The sequence below is a fragment of the Manacus candei genome, unplaced genomic scaffold, assembly GCF_025592945.1.
Source record: "Manacus candei isolate 608988 ecotype Guabito, Panama unplaced genomic scaffold, ASM2559294v1 h1tg000040l, whole genome shotgun sequence".
Classification (NCBI taxonomy): domain Eukaryota; kingdom Metazoa; phylum Chordata; class Aves; order Passeriformes; family Pipridae; genus Manacus; species Manacus candei.
Window position 1 is genome coordinate 447,519 of NW_026138088.1, and position 21,471 is coordinate 468,989.

Here is a 21,471-nt window from a genome sequence, read left to right on the forward strand (position 1 = left end):
GCGTGGTCAAGGCCATCATCAAACAACACTGGTCCCTGCTGCCTTCCTCTTCCACCAGCCTGTCTGTCTGGGAGAGTTTTCCATCCCTGGGAATGCTACTGTGACAAGTTAAAAATCCCCTCTTCCATCCCCAAAGCACAAAGTAGCCACAGGCATGGATTTGCATTTTCCTTGTCAATTTTATTTGTCTCCAGGGACTGCAGTGACCTTCAAAAGGGAGATTTAATTGAAAAATATGAAAAGGATGCTCCTGATTATTCATCCAGAGGCGAAGTTTCCCTGTGTTTTGCAGCCAGCCGAGAACAAGCACCTCTCCAGTGAGGCTGAGCCTGCCCTGCACTGATGAGCTGTACATTCCACACACACACATGTACATCACACACACATGTACATCACACACACATGTACATCACACACACATGTACATCACACACATGTACATCACACACACATGTACATCACACACACGTACATCACACACACACATGTACATCACACACATGTACATTACACACATACACGTGTATGTTATATTACACACACATTATAGACAAACACATGTACATCACACACACATGCATTGCACACACGTGTACATTACACACATATGTACATCACACACACATGTACATCACACAATGTACATCACACACATGTGTACATTACACACACAAACATACACACACACATATCACACACGTACATTACACACACATACATTACACACACACATACATTTCACATACATGTACATTACACACATGTACATCAAACACATACATTACACACATGCACATTACACAATCACACATGTCTCTCACACACACACACATAGACACAGACACACACAGACACACACACAGACAGACACACAGACACACACAAACACACACACGTCTCTCTCTCACACACACACATACATCACTCACACATACACACACACACACATGTCACACACACACATACATGTCACACACACACAGACACAAACACAGACACACACAGACACAGACATAGACACACACGTCACACACACACATACATGTCTCACACACACACACACACACATACATGTCACACACACACAGACACAAACACAGACACACACAGACACAGACACACAGACACAGACACACACACACAGACACACACAGACACACACATAGACACACACGTCACACACACACATACATGTCTCACACACACACACACACACATACATGTCACACACACAGACACACACACAGACACACACATACATGTCACACACACACAGACACACACATACATGTCACACACACACATACATGTCACACACGTCACACACACGCCCAGTGGGCGGAGCCTGAGCTGGCAGTGGGCGGGGTTCCGGGGGCGGGGCGATCCCCGTGGGCGTGTCCCGGTGTGCGGGGGCGGGGCCAGCGGCGCCTGGCGCTGACTCGCTCCGGGGGCGCCGCCGCAGCGGAGCCGCCGCCGGGGCCTCCCCGTCCGTGCCCGCCGGTCCGTCCGCCCGGCCCCGCCATGGCCGGCCGCGGCGCCTTCCCGCTCAGCCCGCTGCCCCCCGCCGCCGCCCCGCCGGCCCCGGGGCCCGCCACCGCCCTGCTGCGCGGCCCCAGCCCCGCGCCCGCCGCCGCCGCCGCCCCGGGGTACCGCGCCATGGGCCCGGCCGCCGCGCAGTACCAGGTGAGGAGCCCGGGGGGCACCGCGGCGGGGCGAGGGGGGCGAGGGGGCTCCGAGGGGCTCTGGGGAGGGTGGCGGTGCTGGGCCGGCCCGCGGGGCCTTGGCGGGGCAGCGTGGCCGGGCCTGGGCGGCATCGCCCCGAGCAGGGCCCGGGACCCCCGCCCGGAGCCCCGGTGGGACCCTCTTCCTTCGCGTTTTACTCGGGACACTTCCTTCGTCCCTCCCTCCCACTTTTTAGTCTCAAACCCCGGTAAAAGTTTGTCCGGGCCCGTGCCCAACACGCAGCGGGGGGGACCCCCCCGGGGCGGGGGTGCTGGGACCGTGAGCCCCGGCCCGGGTCCGCAGCCACCCCATCCCACCCCATCCCATCCCATCCCACCCCATCCCATCCCACGGCCGGGAACCGCCTGGAACACTTTATCTGCGTCCTTGGCAGAGGTGGAGGTAACCACGAGGTGTGTGCGGTGCAGGTGTGCATCCTCTGTGCATCCTCTGTGGATCTTCGGGAAGGAAAAAGAGGTGGTGAAGTGGTGGATGAGGTGCTTGGTAACGTTGGGGGAAAGCAAAACAGGGAGCAGCCCTCAAAAAGCAAACAAATCGCTCGTTTTCCAGCCTGAGCATCTCTTATAAGTATTTCCAGGCAGTAAGAGGAATGTTTACAAGGGCCTGGAGCGACAGGACAAGGGGGAATGACTTCACACTGCAGAGGGCAGGGTTAGATGGGATATTGGGAAGGAATTCTTGGCTGGGAGGGTGGGGAGGCCCTGGCACAGGTTGCCCAGAGAAGCCGTAGTTGCCCCTGGATCTCTGGAAGTGTCCAAGGCCAGGTTGGATGGGGCTTGGAACAACCTGGGCTAGTGGAAGGTGTCCCTGCCCATGGCAGGGGGTGGGACTGAATGATCTTTAAAGTCCTTTCCCGCTCAAACCATTCCATGTTTCTGTGATATTCCAACAGTAGGAAGTATATCCTGACATACCCTCCTGCTCCCCCTTGCACACCCAGCTTGTCGGTTCGCTCTGAGGCTCGTGCTGATTATTTTGGTCCTTAGTTTTCTGGTGTAAGGCTGAGTTTTCCGGGCAGGCTGGAAATGGAGGAGCCCGGTTGTGGTTGTGCAACAACACGTTCTCATGGGCGCCGATGCCTCCTCCAGAGCTGTGCCTTATTTGCATTAATTAAAACTTCAGAAATAGCCCAAGCTGAGGGAAATTCCAGCTCGCTAATGCAGGATGAGGAAACGACTTCCTCCTGCAGCCTGAAAAAACGCCAAAAAATGGTGTTGGGAATGGAGCTGGCTCAGCCACGGCCGTAACTCGAGGCAGAGGCGAGCGGGCACTGGGTCTGCCCTGACCTTCCATGGGGCAGGTTGCAAAATCCAGCTGGGAAGCTGGAGCCAGGCTGGCATATGCTGGCTTTCCCCCCTCCCTGCTGCTGGCTGGGATCACAGCAGGTGTTGGGAGCACGGGGTGATGCATCCCATGCATCCCTCCCTGTGGCATCAGCCCCGGGGCTGGGGATGAGTGGCCTCATGTCCAGCCACAAGCTGCATCCTTGTGCCTGGGAAGGGAGATGATCTGGGAGGGTCTGTCCTTTGTTTTGCAACTCCTAGGCTGGGAAAAACAACCCCTCCCCTCCCCGTGCCCATCCCTGCTGTGCCCAGAGGACTTCTCGGCTTTGTTAGTCCCGGCTTAATGAAGAGCTTCGTTATTGGGGCACCAGGAGACACAACGGGCCCCATCCACTCCAGTGAGGGCTTAGGGGCTCTAATCACTGGATTATGAAACATATGCTCGTCCTTTTGACATCCTTTGGGCCTGCTGGGGATTTACTGGAGACTTAAATGGGGAATCCTAGAGGATGACTCCCTTTGGGGGTTCCTTTTGGGAGCTGATGTGTCAGAGCAGCCAGGTGCTGGTGCCATGCCTGGAGCAGGAAAGAGAGGAGGGTGATCAGCTTGAGCTGTCAGGCTGTGTGGTGGTGGGTCTGTGGGCAGATCCCCCATCCTGATCCCTGTCCCTGTGCCTGGGGCAGCAGAGATGCTGAGCCTGAGCCCCAGCATCCATGTTGTGCTGTCCCACTAAGTTCAGTGAGAAAGGAGCCATGCTCTTTGTTCAGGTACTAGTTTTGGAGTTAGGAGAGTTTTTCCCCGAGTTATGGGATTGACACTGTGGCAGGGATTGGTGTGGGTCTGTGTGGAGATGGGACCTTGGAAGGCAGTGCTCTGGCCTCACAGTGACCCCAAGCTGATGCTTCACTGGTGCACAGAGGTGGCAAAATTAGGTGTCTCTGTAAAGGGGTTTCATTGATATTTGCAGAACCTGGTTTCCATGGAACAGGAGGCTGCTGCAGTCCAGGAAGCTCCTAAGCCTGGAAGCAGCTCAGTGATCCTATCCCTGGGCAGGTGGCAGTGGGAAGGAAAGCAGAGTCGTGCTTTGTGGAGAAATACATGGAGACAGTGGGATGGAGGAGCTGGAGAAGTGTAGGTTGTTGGTGTGGAGCCAGGTGAGAGCTGGGGAGGCCTGGACACATTGGAGAGGATGAAGTGTGGAACGGGAGAAATCCACCCTGTTTGAGAGCAGAGAAGAACAGTGTTCCTGCTCATTTGGATTGGCTTGAAGGGGGCCTGGAGACAACAGCCAGGGCTGGAGCTGATCCAGAAAGCTGGGATGCTGCTTGTGCTGGATGACCCCACCCTTCCCAAGGGAGAGGGTTTCCAAGGCAGGTTTCATCACAACCCGAGCCTGGAGTTGGTTTCAGCGATGATACAAAGCAGATGAACAGTGTCCTCGTGGAGCAAGGGGGAGGAAGGCAGAGCAGAGACTGCCTGACAGTGAAGTTCTGGGGGAACAACAACATCTTCAGAACTGGAGGCCCTCACCCCCTCTGCCTCCATAGGACCTTCCCAGGAGCGGCTTCCTGGGCAGTTTGGCACTGCTGGGGTTTGTGCCAGGCACCCATCCCTGCTCCTCCCCTGTGCCTCACGCTGTGTTAGCAGCTCTGGGGAGGAACCCAACACCTTTGTTCCTTGTTCCTGCTGCTGTTACTGCCCGTGTTATGATCTGGATTCCCATGACATCCACAGCTCCAGGTGTGAGACCTTGGATGAGCAGGTTTGTCTGGACCCAGAGAGCTCTGCTGGTGCTGGAGACGTTCCCAGCACGTGTCCTCAATCTGCTGGGAGGTTGTTCCTGGTGCCGTGCCCTTCTCTCTGATTTACTACTTCCTTGTCTATGGTTTTTAGCTGATAAGTGATCTGGCTCCTGAAGCTCCTCCTATATTCAAACCTGACAGCTTTTCCAAGCATGATAAGATGCATGGGGAAGTTTGGGAGCAGTTTTGGGGCTTGCTGGGAGCAGGGAGCTGAGGGAGTGATTGCAGCCTGCAATGACATCTTGATAGCACCACCACCTCCCAGATCAAGATCCCTGCCAGCACCAACCCAGGCTCTTCCTGGCACTTTCCCAGAGGCATTTGTTCACAGATAAGGACAAACAAAGAAGGGGAAACATCTTTTGGGGTGTGCTGGGGGGCTCAGTTGGTCCCGATCCATGCAAAGCCCCTGGTTGAGTGGTGGCTTTAGGCAGCCGAGCTCTCCTTGAGCCCAGCCTGATGTGGAGCTCAAATCCTGTTTGAACAGAGTTTGTTTCTGAATCCTGATGGGAAGTGCTGCTGCCTGGGCATGAGGGAAGGAATGTGCAAGAAGAGCTCTCTTGCTTGGCCAGGGCTCTGCTCCCAGAGCCCCAGGCAAGGATGGATTTGAGCTCCCATTCCCTGACTTGTTAGCGTGTCCAAAGTTGATCACACGTCTCTGGATGGAGCAGAACAGGACGTGTGTTGGGAAGAGCCTTTCCCCCTCGCTGTGGAGATGCCAGGAAGAGCCGTGACCTTGGAGGGAAGATGAAGAGGCTCTCGAGCTGTTTTTAGAATTGCTGCTTTGCTTCAAGCTCATTCTTCCTCCTGCAGCCCCATCCTGTGATTTATTGCTTCTCTGCTACCAGCCCCTAATTTCTGAGCTGCCCTTCCTCAAGAAGGGGCCTCTGGCAGGCACAGAGGCTCCCATCATGCCAACGAACATCCATCAGGAAGCCTCCCAGCCTCCCGTTGGACTGGGCTGAGGCTGAGTCTGAGCAGAGCTCCCCAAAGGCGAGCGGCCTGTGCACTGACCTGGGATGAACCGCGAAACCGCAGCCGGCCCCATCCGCTCCTTGGGCTTTGGCAGGGAACAGAAACAAGCTGTTTTCTGTCCCATTTCCAAAGGCTCTGCAGGGAAGGCTGGATGGGATCCAGCTTGTTCCTCGGCGCTGAGCTTGCACGGTTTGCCCTTTGTCCGCCCCGCTGGCGGGGAGGGGACGAGGCGGGACCCGGAGGGGTAGGCAGAGGGACAGGGGGTGTTCGACAGAAATGAACTGAGGGAGGACTCCTTGGTTTGAGCTGGTTTAATGACATTTCCTGAGTTTAAGCCCTCCTGCATCCTGCTCATTTCCAGGGCTTCCAAAAGGGGCTGGAAACAGGCTTCACCCCCAGGGCTGTGGTGCTGCTTCCTGGCTTAGCTGGAGATTTAAGGCTGCGCTTGCGTGAGATGGGTCTTGGCAGCCTTTGGGCAGGAGGTGAGAGGCTGAGACTGCCCAGGACAGAGGTGCAGTCACTGATTGAGCCAAGAGGCTTCTCTGTTAGAAATGTGAAAAGATTAAGGGTAAACTGAGAGGAAAAAACATCCCTGTGGAGGGTTCTGCCCTCCATTTTATTGCTCGTCCAAGCGATCAAATGCAGGTCCCTGGTGGGCTGGAACTCGCTCTCCTGCCAGCTGAACTGTGGCTGATGGCTCTCAGGTGCTTTTGGAGTTGATGTTAAAGTTGAAGCGTGACAGATCTGTTCATCTTTGTGCTGAACCTCTCCCTGCCAACAGAATTGTTTCAACTGAGCAGTCTGGCCCTCCAAAGAGCAGATGGACATGCAGGAGACCTTGCAGAAGGTGTTGTCACTGATGTGGAGCTGTCGAAGACTCCCTCAGCTGACTTCAGCCAAGCCTCCAAATCTCTCATTTGAGGGATAGATCAGAATGTGACCCATGGAGTGGCAGAGGAAGATAGGAGGGACCTCAGGGCATGACAAGAGCTGCCCTGGCTGAAGGACAGGAGCTGGTTGTGGCCATGCCACCTCCAAGCAAGCTGCCAACAGCATTCCATGTGCAGGGAAGGGTCTGTGTAGTCATGTCAGGAACCTCTCTGGCCTTCCAAGCAGTTTTCCTTTAGCACTGATCACGTGTGGGCTTGAAAAACACCCAGGGCAAGGGTTTCCCTACCAGCCATCTGCCTCTTCTGGGGAACTGCAGGTTCTGTTTGCAGCCTCAGCACTACACTGAGCTCCTCTTGGGGCCCAGAGATTTCAAATTAAAAGTTTCCCAGCTGCTTCTCTCGGTTTATCTAGTCCCCAGAAGCCTTTGCAGGTGAGTCAGCACTGTTATGGGCTACACAGTCCTCCGTGCTGGAGTGGCACAACAATATTTACTGTGGTTTTCCATTTTGCGAAGGGCGTGGGGCTGCCCCTCCTCCCAGCCCTGCCACAACGGATTTCTTGATAAACCCGCCGAAACTGTGTTCTTGCCTTGTGGTTTTTGGCAAAAAAAAAAGGTGCTGCCGGCCGGGGTGATGCTGACACAGTCACGAGGAGTTACGCAAGTGGGGCTGATGCGGAGGGGAGAGGGGAACATCTGGGAGCCGAGAGGAGGAAGGAGGAGGCTCCTGCCCTGTAGCGAGGGCAGGTCAGCCAGCCCGGGCTCTGGAGGTGCCTCTTCAAAGGCGGCTGGGCCGGGTTTGGTTGTGTAACGGGCTCAGCCTGTGCCGTGCGTGTGTTTTCGAGCTCCCACGTGCGGCACTAATCCTGGGGCCCCGCCGCTGCCCCGGCTCCCGGCTGGAACACGCTGCTCTTTTCGGCGTCTCCCGCTCGCAGAGGCGCCCGTGGCGCGGCTCAGGCTCCTGGCTTTGTGTTCAGCAGCTTCTCAGGGAGGTTGGGGTGTGTTTTCTGGGGGTGTGTTTTGGCTGCAGCTCTCAGTGAGGGCGGTGCCCCCGCGCTCCCCCTCCTGCATCCAGGGTGTGCTCCAAAACTGATCCCCGTGTGCAGGTAAGGAGGTGGCTTCCCTAAATCCCTTCACAGCACAGTCCTGTGCCCTGGCAGGACGGGGAGAGAAGCTGAGGGGATGTCCTGGCACGTCGAAGAGCCTGAGGCAGGGGAGAAATGTTGCTCTGCTGGCTTGGTGGCTCTCCCAGCCTCAAGGATCAAAGGATCCCGGGAAGCTGCTGGCTCAGCCCTCAGGTGGAGCAGGCTGGAGCACGTAGGGGCAGCTGGTGGGTCATGGGGTGCTGTGACCGACTGTTGAGGATCCCAGTAGGGTGGTGGGTGTTAACCTGGTGGCACCTGTGAGGCCCAACCACTGCTCTGGGGGTGCCCCAGGGCTGGGAGCCCTTGCAGTGGTTGGGTATTGTCGTGTCTCCTGAATTCCCTGTCTGGGTCCCTGGAAGGGGAAAGATGGAGCTGGCTGCTTCCTCCAGCCCTCAGCTTTCTTCCTGCCTGCTGTTAGGAAGTGGGATTGCCCTGCTTCCCCCCCCTCCCCGTGCTGCTTTCCGGAGAGGAACCCACGGCACAACCCACAACATCCCCGGGCTGCATCACTGCTTCCAAATGAATCCAGTTTGTGTCTTCCCTCATGTTTTGCTGCTTTACATCCAAACTGCAGCCATGAGCTGTGTTGTTAAAACCAGCCCCAATCACTTAGTCTCAAGAAGATCTGCTGTGAAACTTTCTCCAGAGCACAGGAGAGCCCTGTTTCAGAAACATGTATTTATTTAGTGAGATATTCCTGCAGATACCGAGGTATAAAAAGATTAATTTAATTTAGGACAGGGTGCCCAGGGCAGTGTTCAGTAAGTATTTGACTGTCTTTAAGATCCCCAAACCTCTCTAGGCCCCCATTTAAGTGTTTTGAGTAGGCTTTGCAGGCAGTGCCCTCGTGACACTCCAGGTCTGGTGGCTCCGGGCCACGAGTGGCTTCAGCCCTGTGCCAGCTGGCAGGGCACGCTTCCCCTGTGGCTTCTGCTCCTCCTGCTTCTGCTTTCCCATTGCTCTTCCTGCGGCAAGGAAAGGCTGCAGCTCCTGCTGTCCTTCCCTCCTCGCTGCCCTGTCCTTGCAGGATACACCCTCAGGGATCTCTGCCGGGGAAGGGGGCGGAGGGTGGGTGGTTGGCAGGACCCAGCAGTGTTTAACTCACACCCTCCTCTCTCCCCACAGCGCCCTGGGATGCCCCCCGGGGGCAGGATGCCCATGGCAGGGCTGCAGGTGGGACCCCCTGGAGCCCCCCCGTACGGAGCAGCCTCCCCGATGAGGCCTGGCCTGCCCCAATCCATGATGGATCCCTTCAGGAAGCGCCTGCTGACCCCCCAGGCACAGCCACCCATGGCCACCCAGAGGAGAGGGTAAGGGGCTGGAACACTCTGCTCCAGGGAGGACACCCTCGGGAGGCAGGAGGAGGGGGGGTTGTCCTGCTGGGTCCTGGTTGCACTTTGTGGAATCATGGAATGGTTTGGGTTGGGAGGGGCCTTAAAGCCCATCCAGTTCCACGCCCTGCCATGGGCAGGGACACCTGCCACTGTCCCAGGCTGCTCCAAGCCCCATCCAGTCTGTCCTTGCACAGTCCCAGGGCTAACTAATCTATACTGAAAGGATGCTGCATCACTGCTTCCAAATGAATGCCATTTGTGTCTTCCCTCATGTTTTGCTACTTTACATCCAAACTGCAGCCATGAGCTGTGTTGTTAAAACCAGCCCCAGTCACTGTCACAAGAAGATCTGCTGTGAAACTTTCTCCAGAGCACTGGAGAGCCCTGTTTCAGAAACATGTATTTATTTAGTGAGATATCCCTGCAGATACTGAGGTATAAAAAGATTAATTTAATTTAAGACAGAGTGCCCAGGGCTGTGTTCAGTTTGACTGTCTTTAGGATCCCCAAACCTCTCCTGGTCCCTATTGAAGTGTCTGACAACTGTCATGTCATGCACAGACCCCCAGCTCCCTGCCCTGCTGCAGAGATTTCCCCCAGACTGGCACCACAGGCAGCAGGGAACCTACCAGAGCTCGGCAATGGGATATTTTGTGGCGACAGGGTGGTGATGGGGCCAGGATGACTCACACCAGTAACCAAAGAGCCTCATGGTGTGTGTTTGTGCCTGTCAGGGTCTGTCTCCTCCTCACAGGGGTCTGTCCAGGCTCTGGCAGGCACAGGCATGGCTGGAAGCACAGCAGGGGGGTTGGAGGTTGTAGGGAAGCTCCCGGGAGCTGCAGTCTGGGCAGGACTCTGTGGGCATTGTGCCAGCAGCTCCTTGCTTGTTTACAACACCACTAATCCCTCTGCTGTTCCCGTTTTCCGTGAGGGCTTCTTGATTACTGGGAGCTGTTCCTCAGGGCAGGATCCCTGGGTGCTCATGGATGCTCAGGTCCCATTCCCTGCTCCGTGATCCCTCTCAGGGCACCCACAGCAGCTGGTGCGTCCCAAAGGTGCTCCAGGGCGAGCTGGGGATTAAGGGCAGGGAGCAGCTTGTCCCCAGCAGGGACGTCAGCAGCCAGATACTGTGTCCCCATTCCCCAGGGCTGGGGTCTGGGAGCTGGGATCAGCCATGCCCGGCTGACCGGGTGTCCTTGCTCCCGGCTGGCTGCAGATCCAGGGATTAGGAGCTGCCAGCTGCTAATGGGGGTGGCCAGGAGGTGTTTGTGTGGCAGGCAGAGCTCCAGCAGGGGCTCTGACCCCGCTCTTCGTTGGGGCCACCCTCCCAGATGTCCTCCTGGGGCAGCCTCTTGTACCTTGGGCCCCTCGGGGTGGCAGCACCGACTCCCACGTGGGTTATCCTGCTGCCAGAGAAACGGGACTTCCCGGTGCTGCTGGACTCTGCCCCGTCTCCTGTGCAGCACAGCAGGAGGAGAGTGTTCCCTGCTGTGTCCAGGCACTGAGCAGGAGCTCAGGGGGGCATCAGGGTGGGCTCAGGCTGGTGGGAGCCTGGGGTGTGCAGGCTGGGCTGAGCTGAGCTGGCTCTGAGCAGCTGCTGTGGCTCTGGAGCCCACCTTGCTCCCTCTGTCCGCCAGGATTTTGGTCCCACTGTGGTAAGGCTGGTTTGTTTTAAGCTGGTTTTAAGTGAGTTCCTTGGAGTTGGCTTTGGTTTGTAGCCCTGGGAGATTGTGATGGCTGTTCCCAGAAAGAAAACTCGGGAAGGCTGTCCTGAAACCATGGCTTTGCCTTTACCACCTCCCCTTGCTCCTGCCCTGCAGCAGCAAAGCAAACTGAAGCCTGGATTTCCTTCCCTGGTGACAGGCTCTGACATCCCACACCGTTCTCCCACAGTCATCAGGAGTATCCTGAGTGGGAAGGGACTCACAAGGACTGCACAGACACCCTAACAATCCCACCCTATCCCTCAGAGCATTGTCCAAACCCTCCTGGAGCTCTGGCAGCCTTGTGGCTGTGCCCACTGCCCTGGGGAGCCTGTTCAGTGCCAACCACCCTTTGGGGGAAGAACCTTTTCCCCATATCCATCCCCACACTGGGCAGGCAGCAGGATGTCCTGTGGGTGCTGCAGGGTTGTGGTTTTTGCCTGTCTCTGTGCTTTTGCAGGGTGAAAAGGAGGAAGATGGCTGACAAGGTGCTGCCACAGAGGGTGAGTGATGCCTTGGCATGGGGGGGTGCAGCTGAGCTGCTGCAGGGGGGTGATGGGGTCCCCACAAAAGGAGGATCTACTGAGCTGCCTCCTGCCCACTGGGCATTTCTGTTCAGTCCCAAACTGACCTGGAATATTTCTGTCTCTTCCTCTGGGGTGGCAGGAGGGGTTTGGGGTGTGTTAAGTTGGACAAGCAAGACTTAGAGCAAGCAGGGAACAGCAGTGGCTTGGGGTGGAGACCTCAGGAAGACCCTAAGCCTTTCCTGGAGGTCCCTCTTGACAATCCAGGAATTCATTTCATGCCTGTGACAGGCTCTGAACTGATCTGGGGAGAGCTTTGCAGGGCTGCAGTCTTTGCTTAAAATAAGAACTTGGTGCTGTTGTGCTGGACCTGTTGCTTGAAGGCTCCTCGGCGTGTCAGCTCAGCACTGGCTGTGCTGCTGGGGCTGTGGGGGGATCCAGCCCCAGCCCAGCAATCCAGAGTGACCATTTCTGTGTGACAGATCAGGGAGCTGGTCCCAGAGTCCCAGGCCTACATGGACCTCCTGGCCTTCGAGCGCAAGCTGGACCAAACCATCGCTCGGAAGAGGATGGAGATCCAGGAGGCCATAAAGAAACCCCTGACGGTGCGTGGCAGCCCTGCCTGGGGGGGGTGGGGGCTGCAAACCACGGGAGCATGGAATCACAGCATGAGTCAAAGATGGAAAAAAAACCCTCTAAGACCATCGAGTCCAACCATCAGCCCAGCACCACCACTAAACCACGTCCCCAGGTGCCACGTCCACACAGTTTTTAGACAGTTCCAGGGGTGGTGACTCTATCAAATCCCTGGGCAGCCTGTTCCAGTGCTTTACAAGCCTTTCTGTGAATAAAATTTCCCTAATATTTAATGTAATAATTAATCTAATTTAATCTAAACCTCCCCTGGTGCAACTTGAGACCATTTCCTCTCGTGCAGAGGTAGAAGTGGGTGCTGCAGTCACCCTCTCACTCCAGTCACCCTCACCCTCTGTTTTCCCATTCCACAGCAAAAGCGGAAGCTGAGGATTTACATCTCCAACACTTTCACCCCAGCCAAGGAAGAGGGAGAGGGGGGGGAGCGTGTGGCCTCCTGGGAGCTGCGTGTGGAGGGCAAACTGCTGGAGGATGTAAGGATCCAGGAGGGATGAAGTGGTAGAGGGAGGAGAAGTGATGGTCCACAAGGATCCAGGAGGATAAAGTGGTGGGAGAAGTGCTGATCCATAAGTGTCCAGGAGGATGAAGTGGTGGGAGGAGGACTGGTCTGTAAGGATCCAGGAGGATGAAGGGCTGGTGCTGTGAGCCAAGAGCTCGTCTGGGATGGACACAGCCCTGCTTCAGGGGCTGGAGGTGGGTTTGGGCTGGGGCCCTCCCTGGCTAGGGGGGGTCAGACGAGTCTCTGCTGCTCTGTTTGCAGCCCAGCAAGCAGAAGAGGAAATTCTCCTCCTTCTTCAAGAGCCTTGTCATCGAGCTGGACAAGGAGCTGTATGGCCCAGACAACCATCTGGTGGAGGTGAGGCATGAGGGGTGGTCCTGCTGCTTCCCCTCTGGGTGCTCAGCTCCCCACCCCAGGGCGTGTCCTGCTGCAAGAGAGGGGTGTGCAAGGGGTGTTTCTGTGTGCCAGGGGGTGCCAGACCCTCCTCAGGGGCCCACGCTGCTTTCCAGGCTCAAGTTTAGGGCTGCATTTTCTTCCCTAGTACTGGTTCCTGGCCCCCACCCTGCAAAGTCTGCAGCCAGAGCCAGGAGTTGTGGGGCTGCAGTGAGGACGTGGCTCCAGAGGCTGCTCAGGCAGCCCTGGATCCCCCAGGTTGGCACAGGGAGGCCCCACAAGGGTGATGATGCCACAGGAGGCTCATCCACACATCTGGTGCCACGTGGGAAGAAGGGGCTGCCCTCTTGCCTGTCAGCCTTGCTGGAAGGTCCTCAGGGAGGTGAAGCACTGTGAGTGGGATCAGGCCTTCCTTGGGTGCTCCTGCCTGGAGCTCCTGAGCAGGCTTGCCCTGCACCCAGCTCATGGTTTTTCCTGTGGGAAACACTTATTTCTGTGGTGGTGCTCGATGTGATGGGAATCCCCTCCACATGTGGGATTGTGAGCAGCTCTGATGTGCATCCCCTGCAGTGGCTGAGGCAGGATTGATCCTGCACTGGCTCCAGGAGCTGTTGGAGCCCTTGACATCAAGCACTCGGGGCTGGAACTGCCCCAGCCCATCCAAAATGCTGATCCATCACTGGGCTGGAGCACATCCAGCTGGACTGGGTGTCACCCACTGGGATGAGACTCCCAGGAGCTGCCAGAGGTGGGCTCCAGGCTGTCTGCCTGTGCTAGACCCCTGCCCAGAGCCTGAGCACTGGCTCTGCAGACACAAGGCCTGTCCTGGTCCTGGATTGACCAGTGTCCCCTTGGTCTCGCAGTGGCACCGGATGCCCACGACCCAGGAGACCGACGGCTTCCAGGTGAAGCGTCCCGGGGATGTCAATGTGAAGTGCACTCTGCTGCTCATGTTGGATCACCAGGTATGGCCCTGGGGCCTTACAGGGGCTGGGAGTACCTGCTGCCCTCCCTCCAACACAGCTCACCTGGGAGGGGCAGCCCAGGGTGGGGAATGGGCTGCGGCAGGGCTGGGATGAGGGTTTGGGGCACAGGGATCACAGGGAGCTCTGGGGATGGACCCACAGCCTGTGGTGACACAGGGGCTGTGTGGGACTCCCTGCTCAGAGGGGCCTCCCAAGTGCCAGACAGACCCCCCACTTCTTTGTGCATCAGAAGGAATTTCTTCTTGCAAAGGGTTGTTAAACATTGGGATGAGCTGCCCAGGGAGGTTTGGAGTCCCCGTCCCTGGAGGTGTCCAAGGAAGGACTGGACGTGGCACTCGGTGCTCTGGGCTGGGGGACAAGGTGGGGGTGGCTCACAGGCTGGACTGGGTGATCTTGGAGGGCTTTTCCAACCTCAGTGACTCTGTGACTGCCCCTGTGTGTCCCTGCAGCCCCCCCAGTACAAGCTGGACCCCCGCCTGGCCCGGCTGCTGGGGGTGCACACCCAGACCCGGGCCAGCATCATGCAGGCCCTCTGGCTCTACATCAAGCACAACAAGCTGCAGGACAGCCATGAGAAGGAGTATATCAACTGCAACCGCTACTTCCGCCAGGTACCACACCTGGGATGGGGAAAAACACCCCTCCCACCCCCTCCAGCCAGGAAAAGCCTCTTCTCCAGCTGTCACAGACTCTCCAGTCTGCCCAGGCTCTGGTTTGCATCCACCACCTTGCCACACTCAAACCAGGGCTAGGGATCCACCCACCTGCCTGGACAGGTGGCAGGAGGCCCTACCATGGGCAGCAAACACTCTGCTTTGCCCCTCCAGATCTTCAACTGCATCCGCATGCGCTTCTCCGAGATCCCCCTGAAGCTGGCAGGGCTCCTGCAGCACCCGGATCCCATCATCATCAACCACACCATCAGGTGGGAGGGGCAGCATTCCCGGGGCTGGGGGGCTCTGTGGGGTGGGCAGTGGGATGGGCAGTGTTTCTGGGAATGGGGGGGCTCCGTGGAGTGGGGAGTGGGACAGGCAGCATCCCTGGGGGGTTCTGTGGGATGGGCAGTATTCCTGGGAATAGGGGCCTCTGTGGGATGGGGAGTGGACTGGATGGTGTCCATGGGGCTGGGGAGCTCCATGAGGTGGGGAGTGTCCCCAGGAATAGGGGCCTCTGTGGGATGGGCGTGTCTTTGGGAAAGGGGGACTCTGTGGGGTGGGCAGTGGGATGGGCATGTCTTTGGGAATGGGGGGCTCTGTGGGGTGGGCAGTAGGCTGGGCAGTGTCCCCAGGCTCCATGGAGGGGAGGGCCAGGAGGCTTCTGAGGTCTCCAGCCCAAAGGAACAGTGAGCACAAGTCACCAGCGAGGGGAAGAATCAGCCAAACAAATGTGGGGGCTCCTTGGGGCAGTCAGGGGGTCAATGCAGCCCCACAGCAGGGTGGAGGCTGAGGAGGGCCCTCCCTCAACACCCCATGTCCTCCCAGTGTGGACCCCAATGACCAGAAGAAGACGGCCTGCTACGACATCGACGTGGAGGTGGACGATCCCCTGAAGGCTCAGATGAGCAACTTCCTGGCTTCCACCACCAACCAGCAGGAAATCGCCTCCCTGGATGCCAAGGTGGGGACACTGCCAGGGCACAGCCCTGCAGAGCTGGGGGCAGCGTGGTGATGCCTTGTTTGGGGGGACACAGCTCCCTCTCACCCCTTCTCTCTCCCCAGATTCATGAGACCATCGAATCCATCAACCAGCTGAAGACACAGAGGGATTTCATGCTGAGCTTCAGCAACAACCCACAGGATTTCATCCAGGAATGGATCAAATCCCAGAGGAGGGACCTAAAGGTAAAGGGGACATATTGCCAGGGGAGGGTTAAGTTGGATATTAGGAAAAATTTCTTCATGGAAAAGGCTGTCCAGCCCTGGCCCAGGCTGCCCAGGGCAGTGATGGAGTCACCATCCCTGGAAGTGTTCAACAACACGTGGATGTGGCTCTTGGGAACATGGTTTAGTTATGAGTTGATGGTTGAACTTGATGATCTTAAAGGTCTTTTCTAACCTCAGCACTTCCATAATTCTCAAACCCTGGTGCTGGGCAGAGCGAGGGGCTGGGAGGAGGTTCAGGTCCATCCCTGGTGCTCATTCCATGTGCCCCCCACCCCGTGTGTCGCTCAGATCATCACGGATGTGATCGGGAACCCCGAGGAGGAGCGGCGGGCGGAGTTCTACCAGCAGCCCTGGGCGCAGGAGGCTGTGGGCAGACACATCTTTGCCAAGGTGGGCTCCTGGGGGTGCAGAGGGGGTTGGGATGGCACTGAGGGGATCCCTCTGACTGCCCTGCTCTCCTCCAGGTCCAGCAGCGCCGGCAGGAACTGGAACAAGTGCTCGGGATCCGCCTCACCTAAAGGGTGGGCGGGGGCTCGGGGGCTCCTCCTCTCTCGCTGCTGCCTGAGCCTGACGGTACTTACTGGAATCAAACAGCACTTGCACAAACCCGACGTGCCTGGAGGGACTGGGATCCGCTCACACCCCTGGGCTCCACTGGGCCGGGAAGTTCTGGCCCCGGGCAGAGCGCAGAGGGGGATCCCCTGTCCCCCCAAAGCCCCGCAGTTACGCCCCCTCCTCCCGCTTTGCATCGCGCCCCTCGCCCCTCCTTTAGAGCCCCCGCGGCCCCTCCCGCTCCCCTCCCGAGCCCAAAAACCTCCGGGAGCTGGGAAGAGCTGCCTGTGCCGAGGGGGAGGTGCTGCCAAGCCCCTCCCTGAGCCCAGCAGGCCCAGCCCTGCCCCTCTTCAACCAAAGTTTGTCATTCCAAACGCCAGCCCCACCCCCCGGCCCCGCCGGTGCCCGACGTTTTGCACTATTTTTGTGAACAGGTTTTATATAAAAAAAAACACATACACAAAAAAAAGAAAAAAAAAAGGAAACGTTTTGTACAGTGGGTTTGTATTTGATTAATATATTGAGTTCCTCTTCCCTGCACTCATGGCCTGGGCTCTGCAGGGGGCTCAGGGTGTGCTCTAGAGGGCACAAACCAAGGGTTTAGGTGAAGTGTTTGACAATCAGTTCATTCCTCCACCCCTCCCCCCTGTTTTACATAATTAGTGATGCGTCTTGAGGGGGCAGAGGGCGTAGCTCTGCCCACAGGAGCCTGGTGGCAGTGGGGTCACAGGGGCACCAAGAACTGGAGATAACTGGGGATGGAGGGAGGGGACCACAGGAACGGTGCCACCCCCTGCCAGTTCCCCTGAAGTGCCTTGGCCCCCCACCTGCAGGCTCCCGAGGGGAGGGGGGCGTTTACATATTCCCAGGGTGTTCCCAGGCTCAGGGGTGCCTGCTCTGCCTCTTGTGTAACCTTTTTTTTTTTTCTATTTTGGATATTTTCTAATAAAACCAGTTAGCAGCAGCTCTGTGGGGGTGTGTTGAGTCCTGCAGCTCTGGGGGGGGGTGTCTGTGTTGAGTCCTGACCCCCACCCTGTTCCCAAATCAGTGCCCAGGCCTGGCCTCAGCTGCGCTTTATTCAAGTGACACCACACACGGAGCAGCTCTGGCCTCACCGTTACTTCCACAGCTTCTTGATGGACATGTTCTTCTCACTGTCCTTCTGCATCACCTGGGTGGGGATGGGAGAAGGGTTGGTTCCAGTGTACAGCCCCCAAACTGGGTGCTAACAGCCCCCCAAAACACTAAACTTCAGCCCTGCACCAGGAAGACACAGGAGCCTCTTCCACATCACTGACATCAAACAACTCCCTCAGCACTGTTCTGTGTCCCCAGTGCCCACCCCCTCCAAGTCCTGCAGCTCTCAAGTCCTGGCAGACAGTGCACAGGACACTCTGTGCCACCAAAAACCACCATCACCCCCTGTTTTGCCTCCCCCCCCACACACACTTACCTTGGCCACGGCCATTTCAAAGTCCTCCTGCGTGACGTGCACCCGCCTTTCCCTCAGCGCGTACATTCCTGCTTCCGTGCACACGCCCTGGGGGGACAGGATGTCACCCACTGCTCCCCAGTGCCACCCCCGGTGCCCCCCAGTGCCCCCCAGTGCCCCCAGCTCACCTTCACCTCCGCGCCCGACGCCCCTGGCATCAGCTCCGCGATCTTGCGCAGGTTGATGCCCCGCGTCAGGTTCATTTTGCGGGAGTGGATCTTGAGGATGTCCAAGCGGGCCTGGAGCAGTGGGGGTTAGAGCCATGGGAATGGGGACAGCAGGGACCCGGGAGAGCTGGGGAGGAGCCTCACCCTCCACGTACCTCCTCATTGGGAGGGGGGAACTCGATCTTCCTGTCGATGCGGCCGGGGCGCAGCAGAGCCGAGTCCAGGATGTCGATGCGGTTCGTGGCCATGATCACCTGCCCGGGGACAGCAGCTGTCACCACCGTGGGGCCAGCGGGACACGTCCCTGTCCCCAGGCAGGGTGGCACCCTCCTACCTTGATGTTCTTGGTGGCCTCGAAGCCATCGAGCTGGTTGAGGAGCTCCAGCATGGTGCGCTGCACCTCGCTGTCCCCGCCCGAGCCGCCCTCCAGGCGGGATGAGCCGATGGAGTCGATCTCATCCATGAAGATGATGGAGGGCGCGTGTTCCCGGGCCATCACGAACAGCTCCCGCACCATGCGGGCACCTGCGGGGGCACAGGGCTGAGCCTGGCACTGTGACCACCCAGGGGGACAGCCCTGATGTCACCTGTCCCCCCCAGGGCCACCTCCTACCTTCCCCAATGAACTTCTGCACCAGCTCAGAGCCCGACACGCGGATGAAGGTGCAGTCGGTGTGATGGGCCACTGCCCTGGCCAGCAAGGTCTTGCCTGTGCCAGGTGGGCCATAGAGCAGCACCCCCTGAAAGGAGCACACAGACACATCAGACCCTGAAGGGAACACGGGGACAACCCTTCAGGACCCCCCAGCAGCACGTGCCTTGGGCTGGGCGATGCCCAGCGCCTCGAAGAGCTCCGGGTGCTTCACGGGCAGCTCGATCACTTCCTTGATCTCCTTGATCTGCTTGTCCAGGCCCCCGATCATCTCATACGTGGAGTCCGGGACCTTCTCCACCATCATCAGGGACACCAGCGGGTCTACCTTGTTGGGCAGGATCTTGTGCAGGGTGTAGCTGTCGTTCCGCAGGGCCACGCGGCAGTTCGGGGTCACCTGTGGGGACACAGGGGGGATCAGTGTCCCTGCCAGTCCTGGGGGACCAGTCAGGACCTCTCCCATGGCCCCAGAACACTCACATCGTTGATGTCGATGTTCTTGTCCACATCCACCACAAACTTCCCCTCGGGGTGCACCTGGAAGGCAGAGATGTCGCCTTGAGTTATTTCTCTGGGAAGTTCCCTGGCTTGTGCCCAATGTCCATCACTTGCTCAGAACGGGAAGAAGGAGCCAGGAGCTCAACCACCACCAAACACCTTACGGCCTCTCCTGCCTCTCACCAGCCTGGGGAAGGTATGGGCCTAGCAGAGCCACCCCAACATGCTCCTGCAGACAAAGAGCTCCCACTCCACATCTCTGAGATGTCACATCCCCCCAGCTCAAGCTCACACTCACTGTGACCCCCACGACGTCACAGGGTCTCTCAGCCCCCACCCCAGCTCTGACCACCCTCAGGACACCTCAGCCTCGTACCTTGACAAGCACTTTCTTCTTGTCCATGGCTCTCACCACCTCTCCCACGTAGGATCCCTGCTCCTGCAGCAGCTGCAGCTCCTCCCGCAGCAGCCGCACTGTGGGGAAGGACAGAGCTCAGCACCAGCCACAGCTTCCCCCCTGAGCCCCTGCCTGGGGTAGAGGGGCAGCACAGAGGGCACAGCAACCCCCAGCCCAGAGCCCAGGTGAGGAGGAGGAGGGTGCAGGCCGTACCCTTGGCATTCAGCTCGTTCCTCTGCGCCTGCAGCCGCCGCAGGTTCTGGCTCTTCTCGTTCACGATGAGCTGTGGGGGCAGAGCCTGGCTGAGTCCTTGGGGTGCTGGGCAGGGCTCAGCTAAACCCAGTGTGGGCACCAGCACTGGCACCGTTATCATGGAATGGTTTGGATTGGAAAAGATTTTAAAGACCATCTCATTCCAGCCCCTGCCATAGGCTGGAACATCTCCCACTAGCCCAGGTTGCTCCAAGACCCATCCAACCTGGTCTTGGACACTTCCAGAGATCCAGGGACAGCCACAGCTTCTCTGGGTAACCTGTGCCAGGGCTTCCCCGCCCTCACAGGAGACAATTTCTTCCTAATATCCAATCCCACCCTGCCCTGTGTCACTTGGGACAGGGACCTGGATAGGGACAGTCATTCCCAGCAGGACACAGCCAAGCCCCCCTGCAGGGTGGGCAGCCCCTCACTCAGAGAGTTCTCAGCTCAGAGCATAAACTCATCCTGTGCCCCCCAGAGCCCCCAAGGTGGGTCCTACTTGCTGACACCCCCTGGGGAAGAGCTTCCTTCTGCTCCTGCAACACAGGGAAGGCCGTGGGTGCCCTCCAGGGCAGGGCAGGGCAGCTGTGGGGAAACGGCCACACAACCCTGGTGTCCCCAAGCAGGACAGGGCTCACCTGCAGCTCCTCGATCTTGGATAGGTAGTACTGCCGCAGCCCCGAGCCACCTTTCCCATCGTCCATCTCCATCTGGGAGAGAGCAGAGCTCAGTGGCACTGACTCCCAAACCCACCTCTATCCCTGCCAGCCTCCGTGCTGCCCCCTCAGTCCTCAATTCCCCTCCCCAACCTTCCCAGGCCGGGTCCTGGGTCCCCTTTTCCCTCTTCTCCATCCTCTATCCCCGCGGTCCCCAATTCCCCTCCCGACCCCCTCGACCTGGGTCCTGGATACCTTTCCCTCCGCCTCTCTGACCCCGATCCCCAATTCCCCCCCACTCGGGTCCTGGGTCCCCCTTTTCCCTTTCCCTCCATCCTCTGCCCCATGGTCCCCAATTCCCACCTTGGTCCCTCCCGGATCCCCCCCTTCTCTCTCCCCCACTCTCAGAATCCTGCCGTTCCCGCCCGACCCCAGTCCCGCACCCCTCCCGGGGGGGCCGAGGCGAGACCCGCCGAGTCACGGCGCGGCCAGGCCTGAGGCAGAGCGGGCCGCAGCAGAGCCGTGGGGCCGCACGGAGCGCCCCGAGCCCCCTTCCCGTCCACAACCCTGGCCCAGCCCGGCCCGACCCCACCTGCTCGGGCCCGTCCAGCGCCATCTTCTCCGCCGGCATCGACCCCAACAAAGATGGAGCCCGCCGCCTTCCGCTGCCCGACCCCTGCGCGCTTGGCGCGATGGCGTCACTTCCTGTCCCCGATGCGCCGCAGGATCCACACACGCCCGCACCTCCGGGATGCGGGGCGCCGCCATCTTGGCGTGGCCAGGGGTGATTCCTCTGTGTTGTAAGGCGCCGGAGGGAACGGAAAGGGTTGTGGACACGCCTCCGAGGGGGTACATTATGGTTCCACGAGCCTCCCGTTGTCGTTCCCCTTCTCCCACCCTCGGCAGCCCGCCTGGCCGCGGCGGCGGGGGCGCGCCACTCCCAAGATGGCGGCTAGAAAGGGACCAACCGGAAGTTGTCGGTTGGCGCG

General features: G+C 58.5%; 2 protein-coding genes across 3 annotated transcripts; one reads left to right on the forward strand and one right to left on the reverse strand.

The window, feature by feature from the left end:
* The first annotated feature begins 1,433 nt into the window (after window positions 1-1,433).
* Window positions 1,434-17,527, forward strand: SMARCD2 (SWI/SNF related, matrix associated, actin dependent regulator of chromatin, subfamily d, member 2). Of its 2 annotated transcripts, none has more exons than XM_051794777.1 (13): window positions 1,434-1,683; window positions 8,963-9,147; window positions 11,335-11,377; window positions 11,881-12,003; window positions 12,406-12,525; window positions 12,813-12,908; window positions 13,808-13,909; window positions 14,380-14,541; window positions 14,758-14,855; window positions 15,412-15,547; window positions 15,649-15,771; window positions 16,102-16,203; window positions 16,278-17,527. In XM_051794777.1, exons 1-13 carry the CDS (start codon window positions 1,522-1,524, stop codon window positions 16,329-16,331), a joined length of 1,506 nt encoding a protein of 501 aa, XP_051650737.1. In that variant the 5' UTR covers window positions 1,434-1,521; the 3' UTR covers window positions 16,332-17,527. The 2 variants fall into 2 exon arrangements, with proteins under 2 accessions (XP_051650737.1, XP_051650738.1); XM_051794778.1 differs by lacking the exon at window positions 1,434-1,683 and adding an exon at window positions 6,052-7,124.
* On the reverse strand, window positions 16,853-21,204 carry PSMC5 (proteasome 26S subunit, ATPase 5). Its single transcript, XM_051794780.1, has 12 exons — window positions 21,075-21,204; window positions 20,465-20,536; window positions 19,785-19,854; window positions 19,551-19,648; window positions 19,157-19,213; window positions 18,843-19,073; window positions 18,638-18,764; window positions 18,359-18,549; window positions 18,180-18,278; window positions 17,986-18,096; window positions 17,819-17,905; window positions 16,853-17,536 (listed from the first exon to the last, which is right to left on the reverse strand). The coding sequence occupies exons 1-12, from the start codon at window positions 21,111-21,113 to the stop codon at window positions 17,483-17,485; spliced, it is 1,236 nt and encodes a 411-aa protein (XP_051650740.1). The 5' UTR covers window positions 21,114-21,204; the 3' UTR covers window positions 16,853-17,482.
* Between the last annotated feature and the right edge of the window lie 267 nt (window positions 21,205-21,471).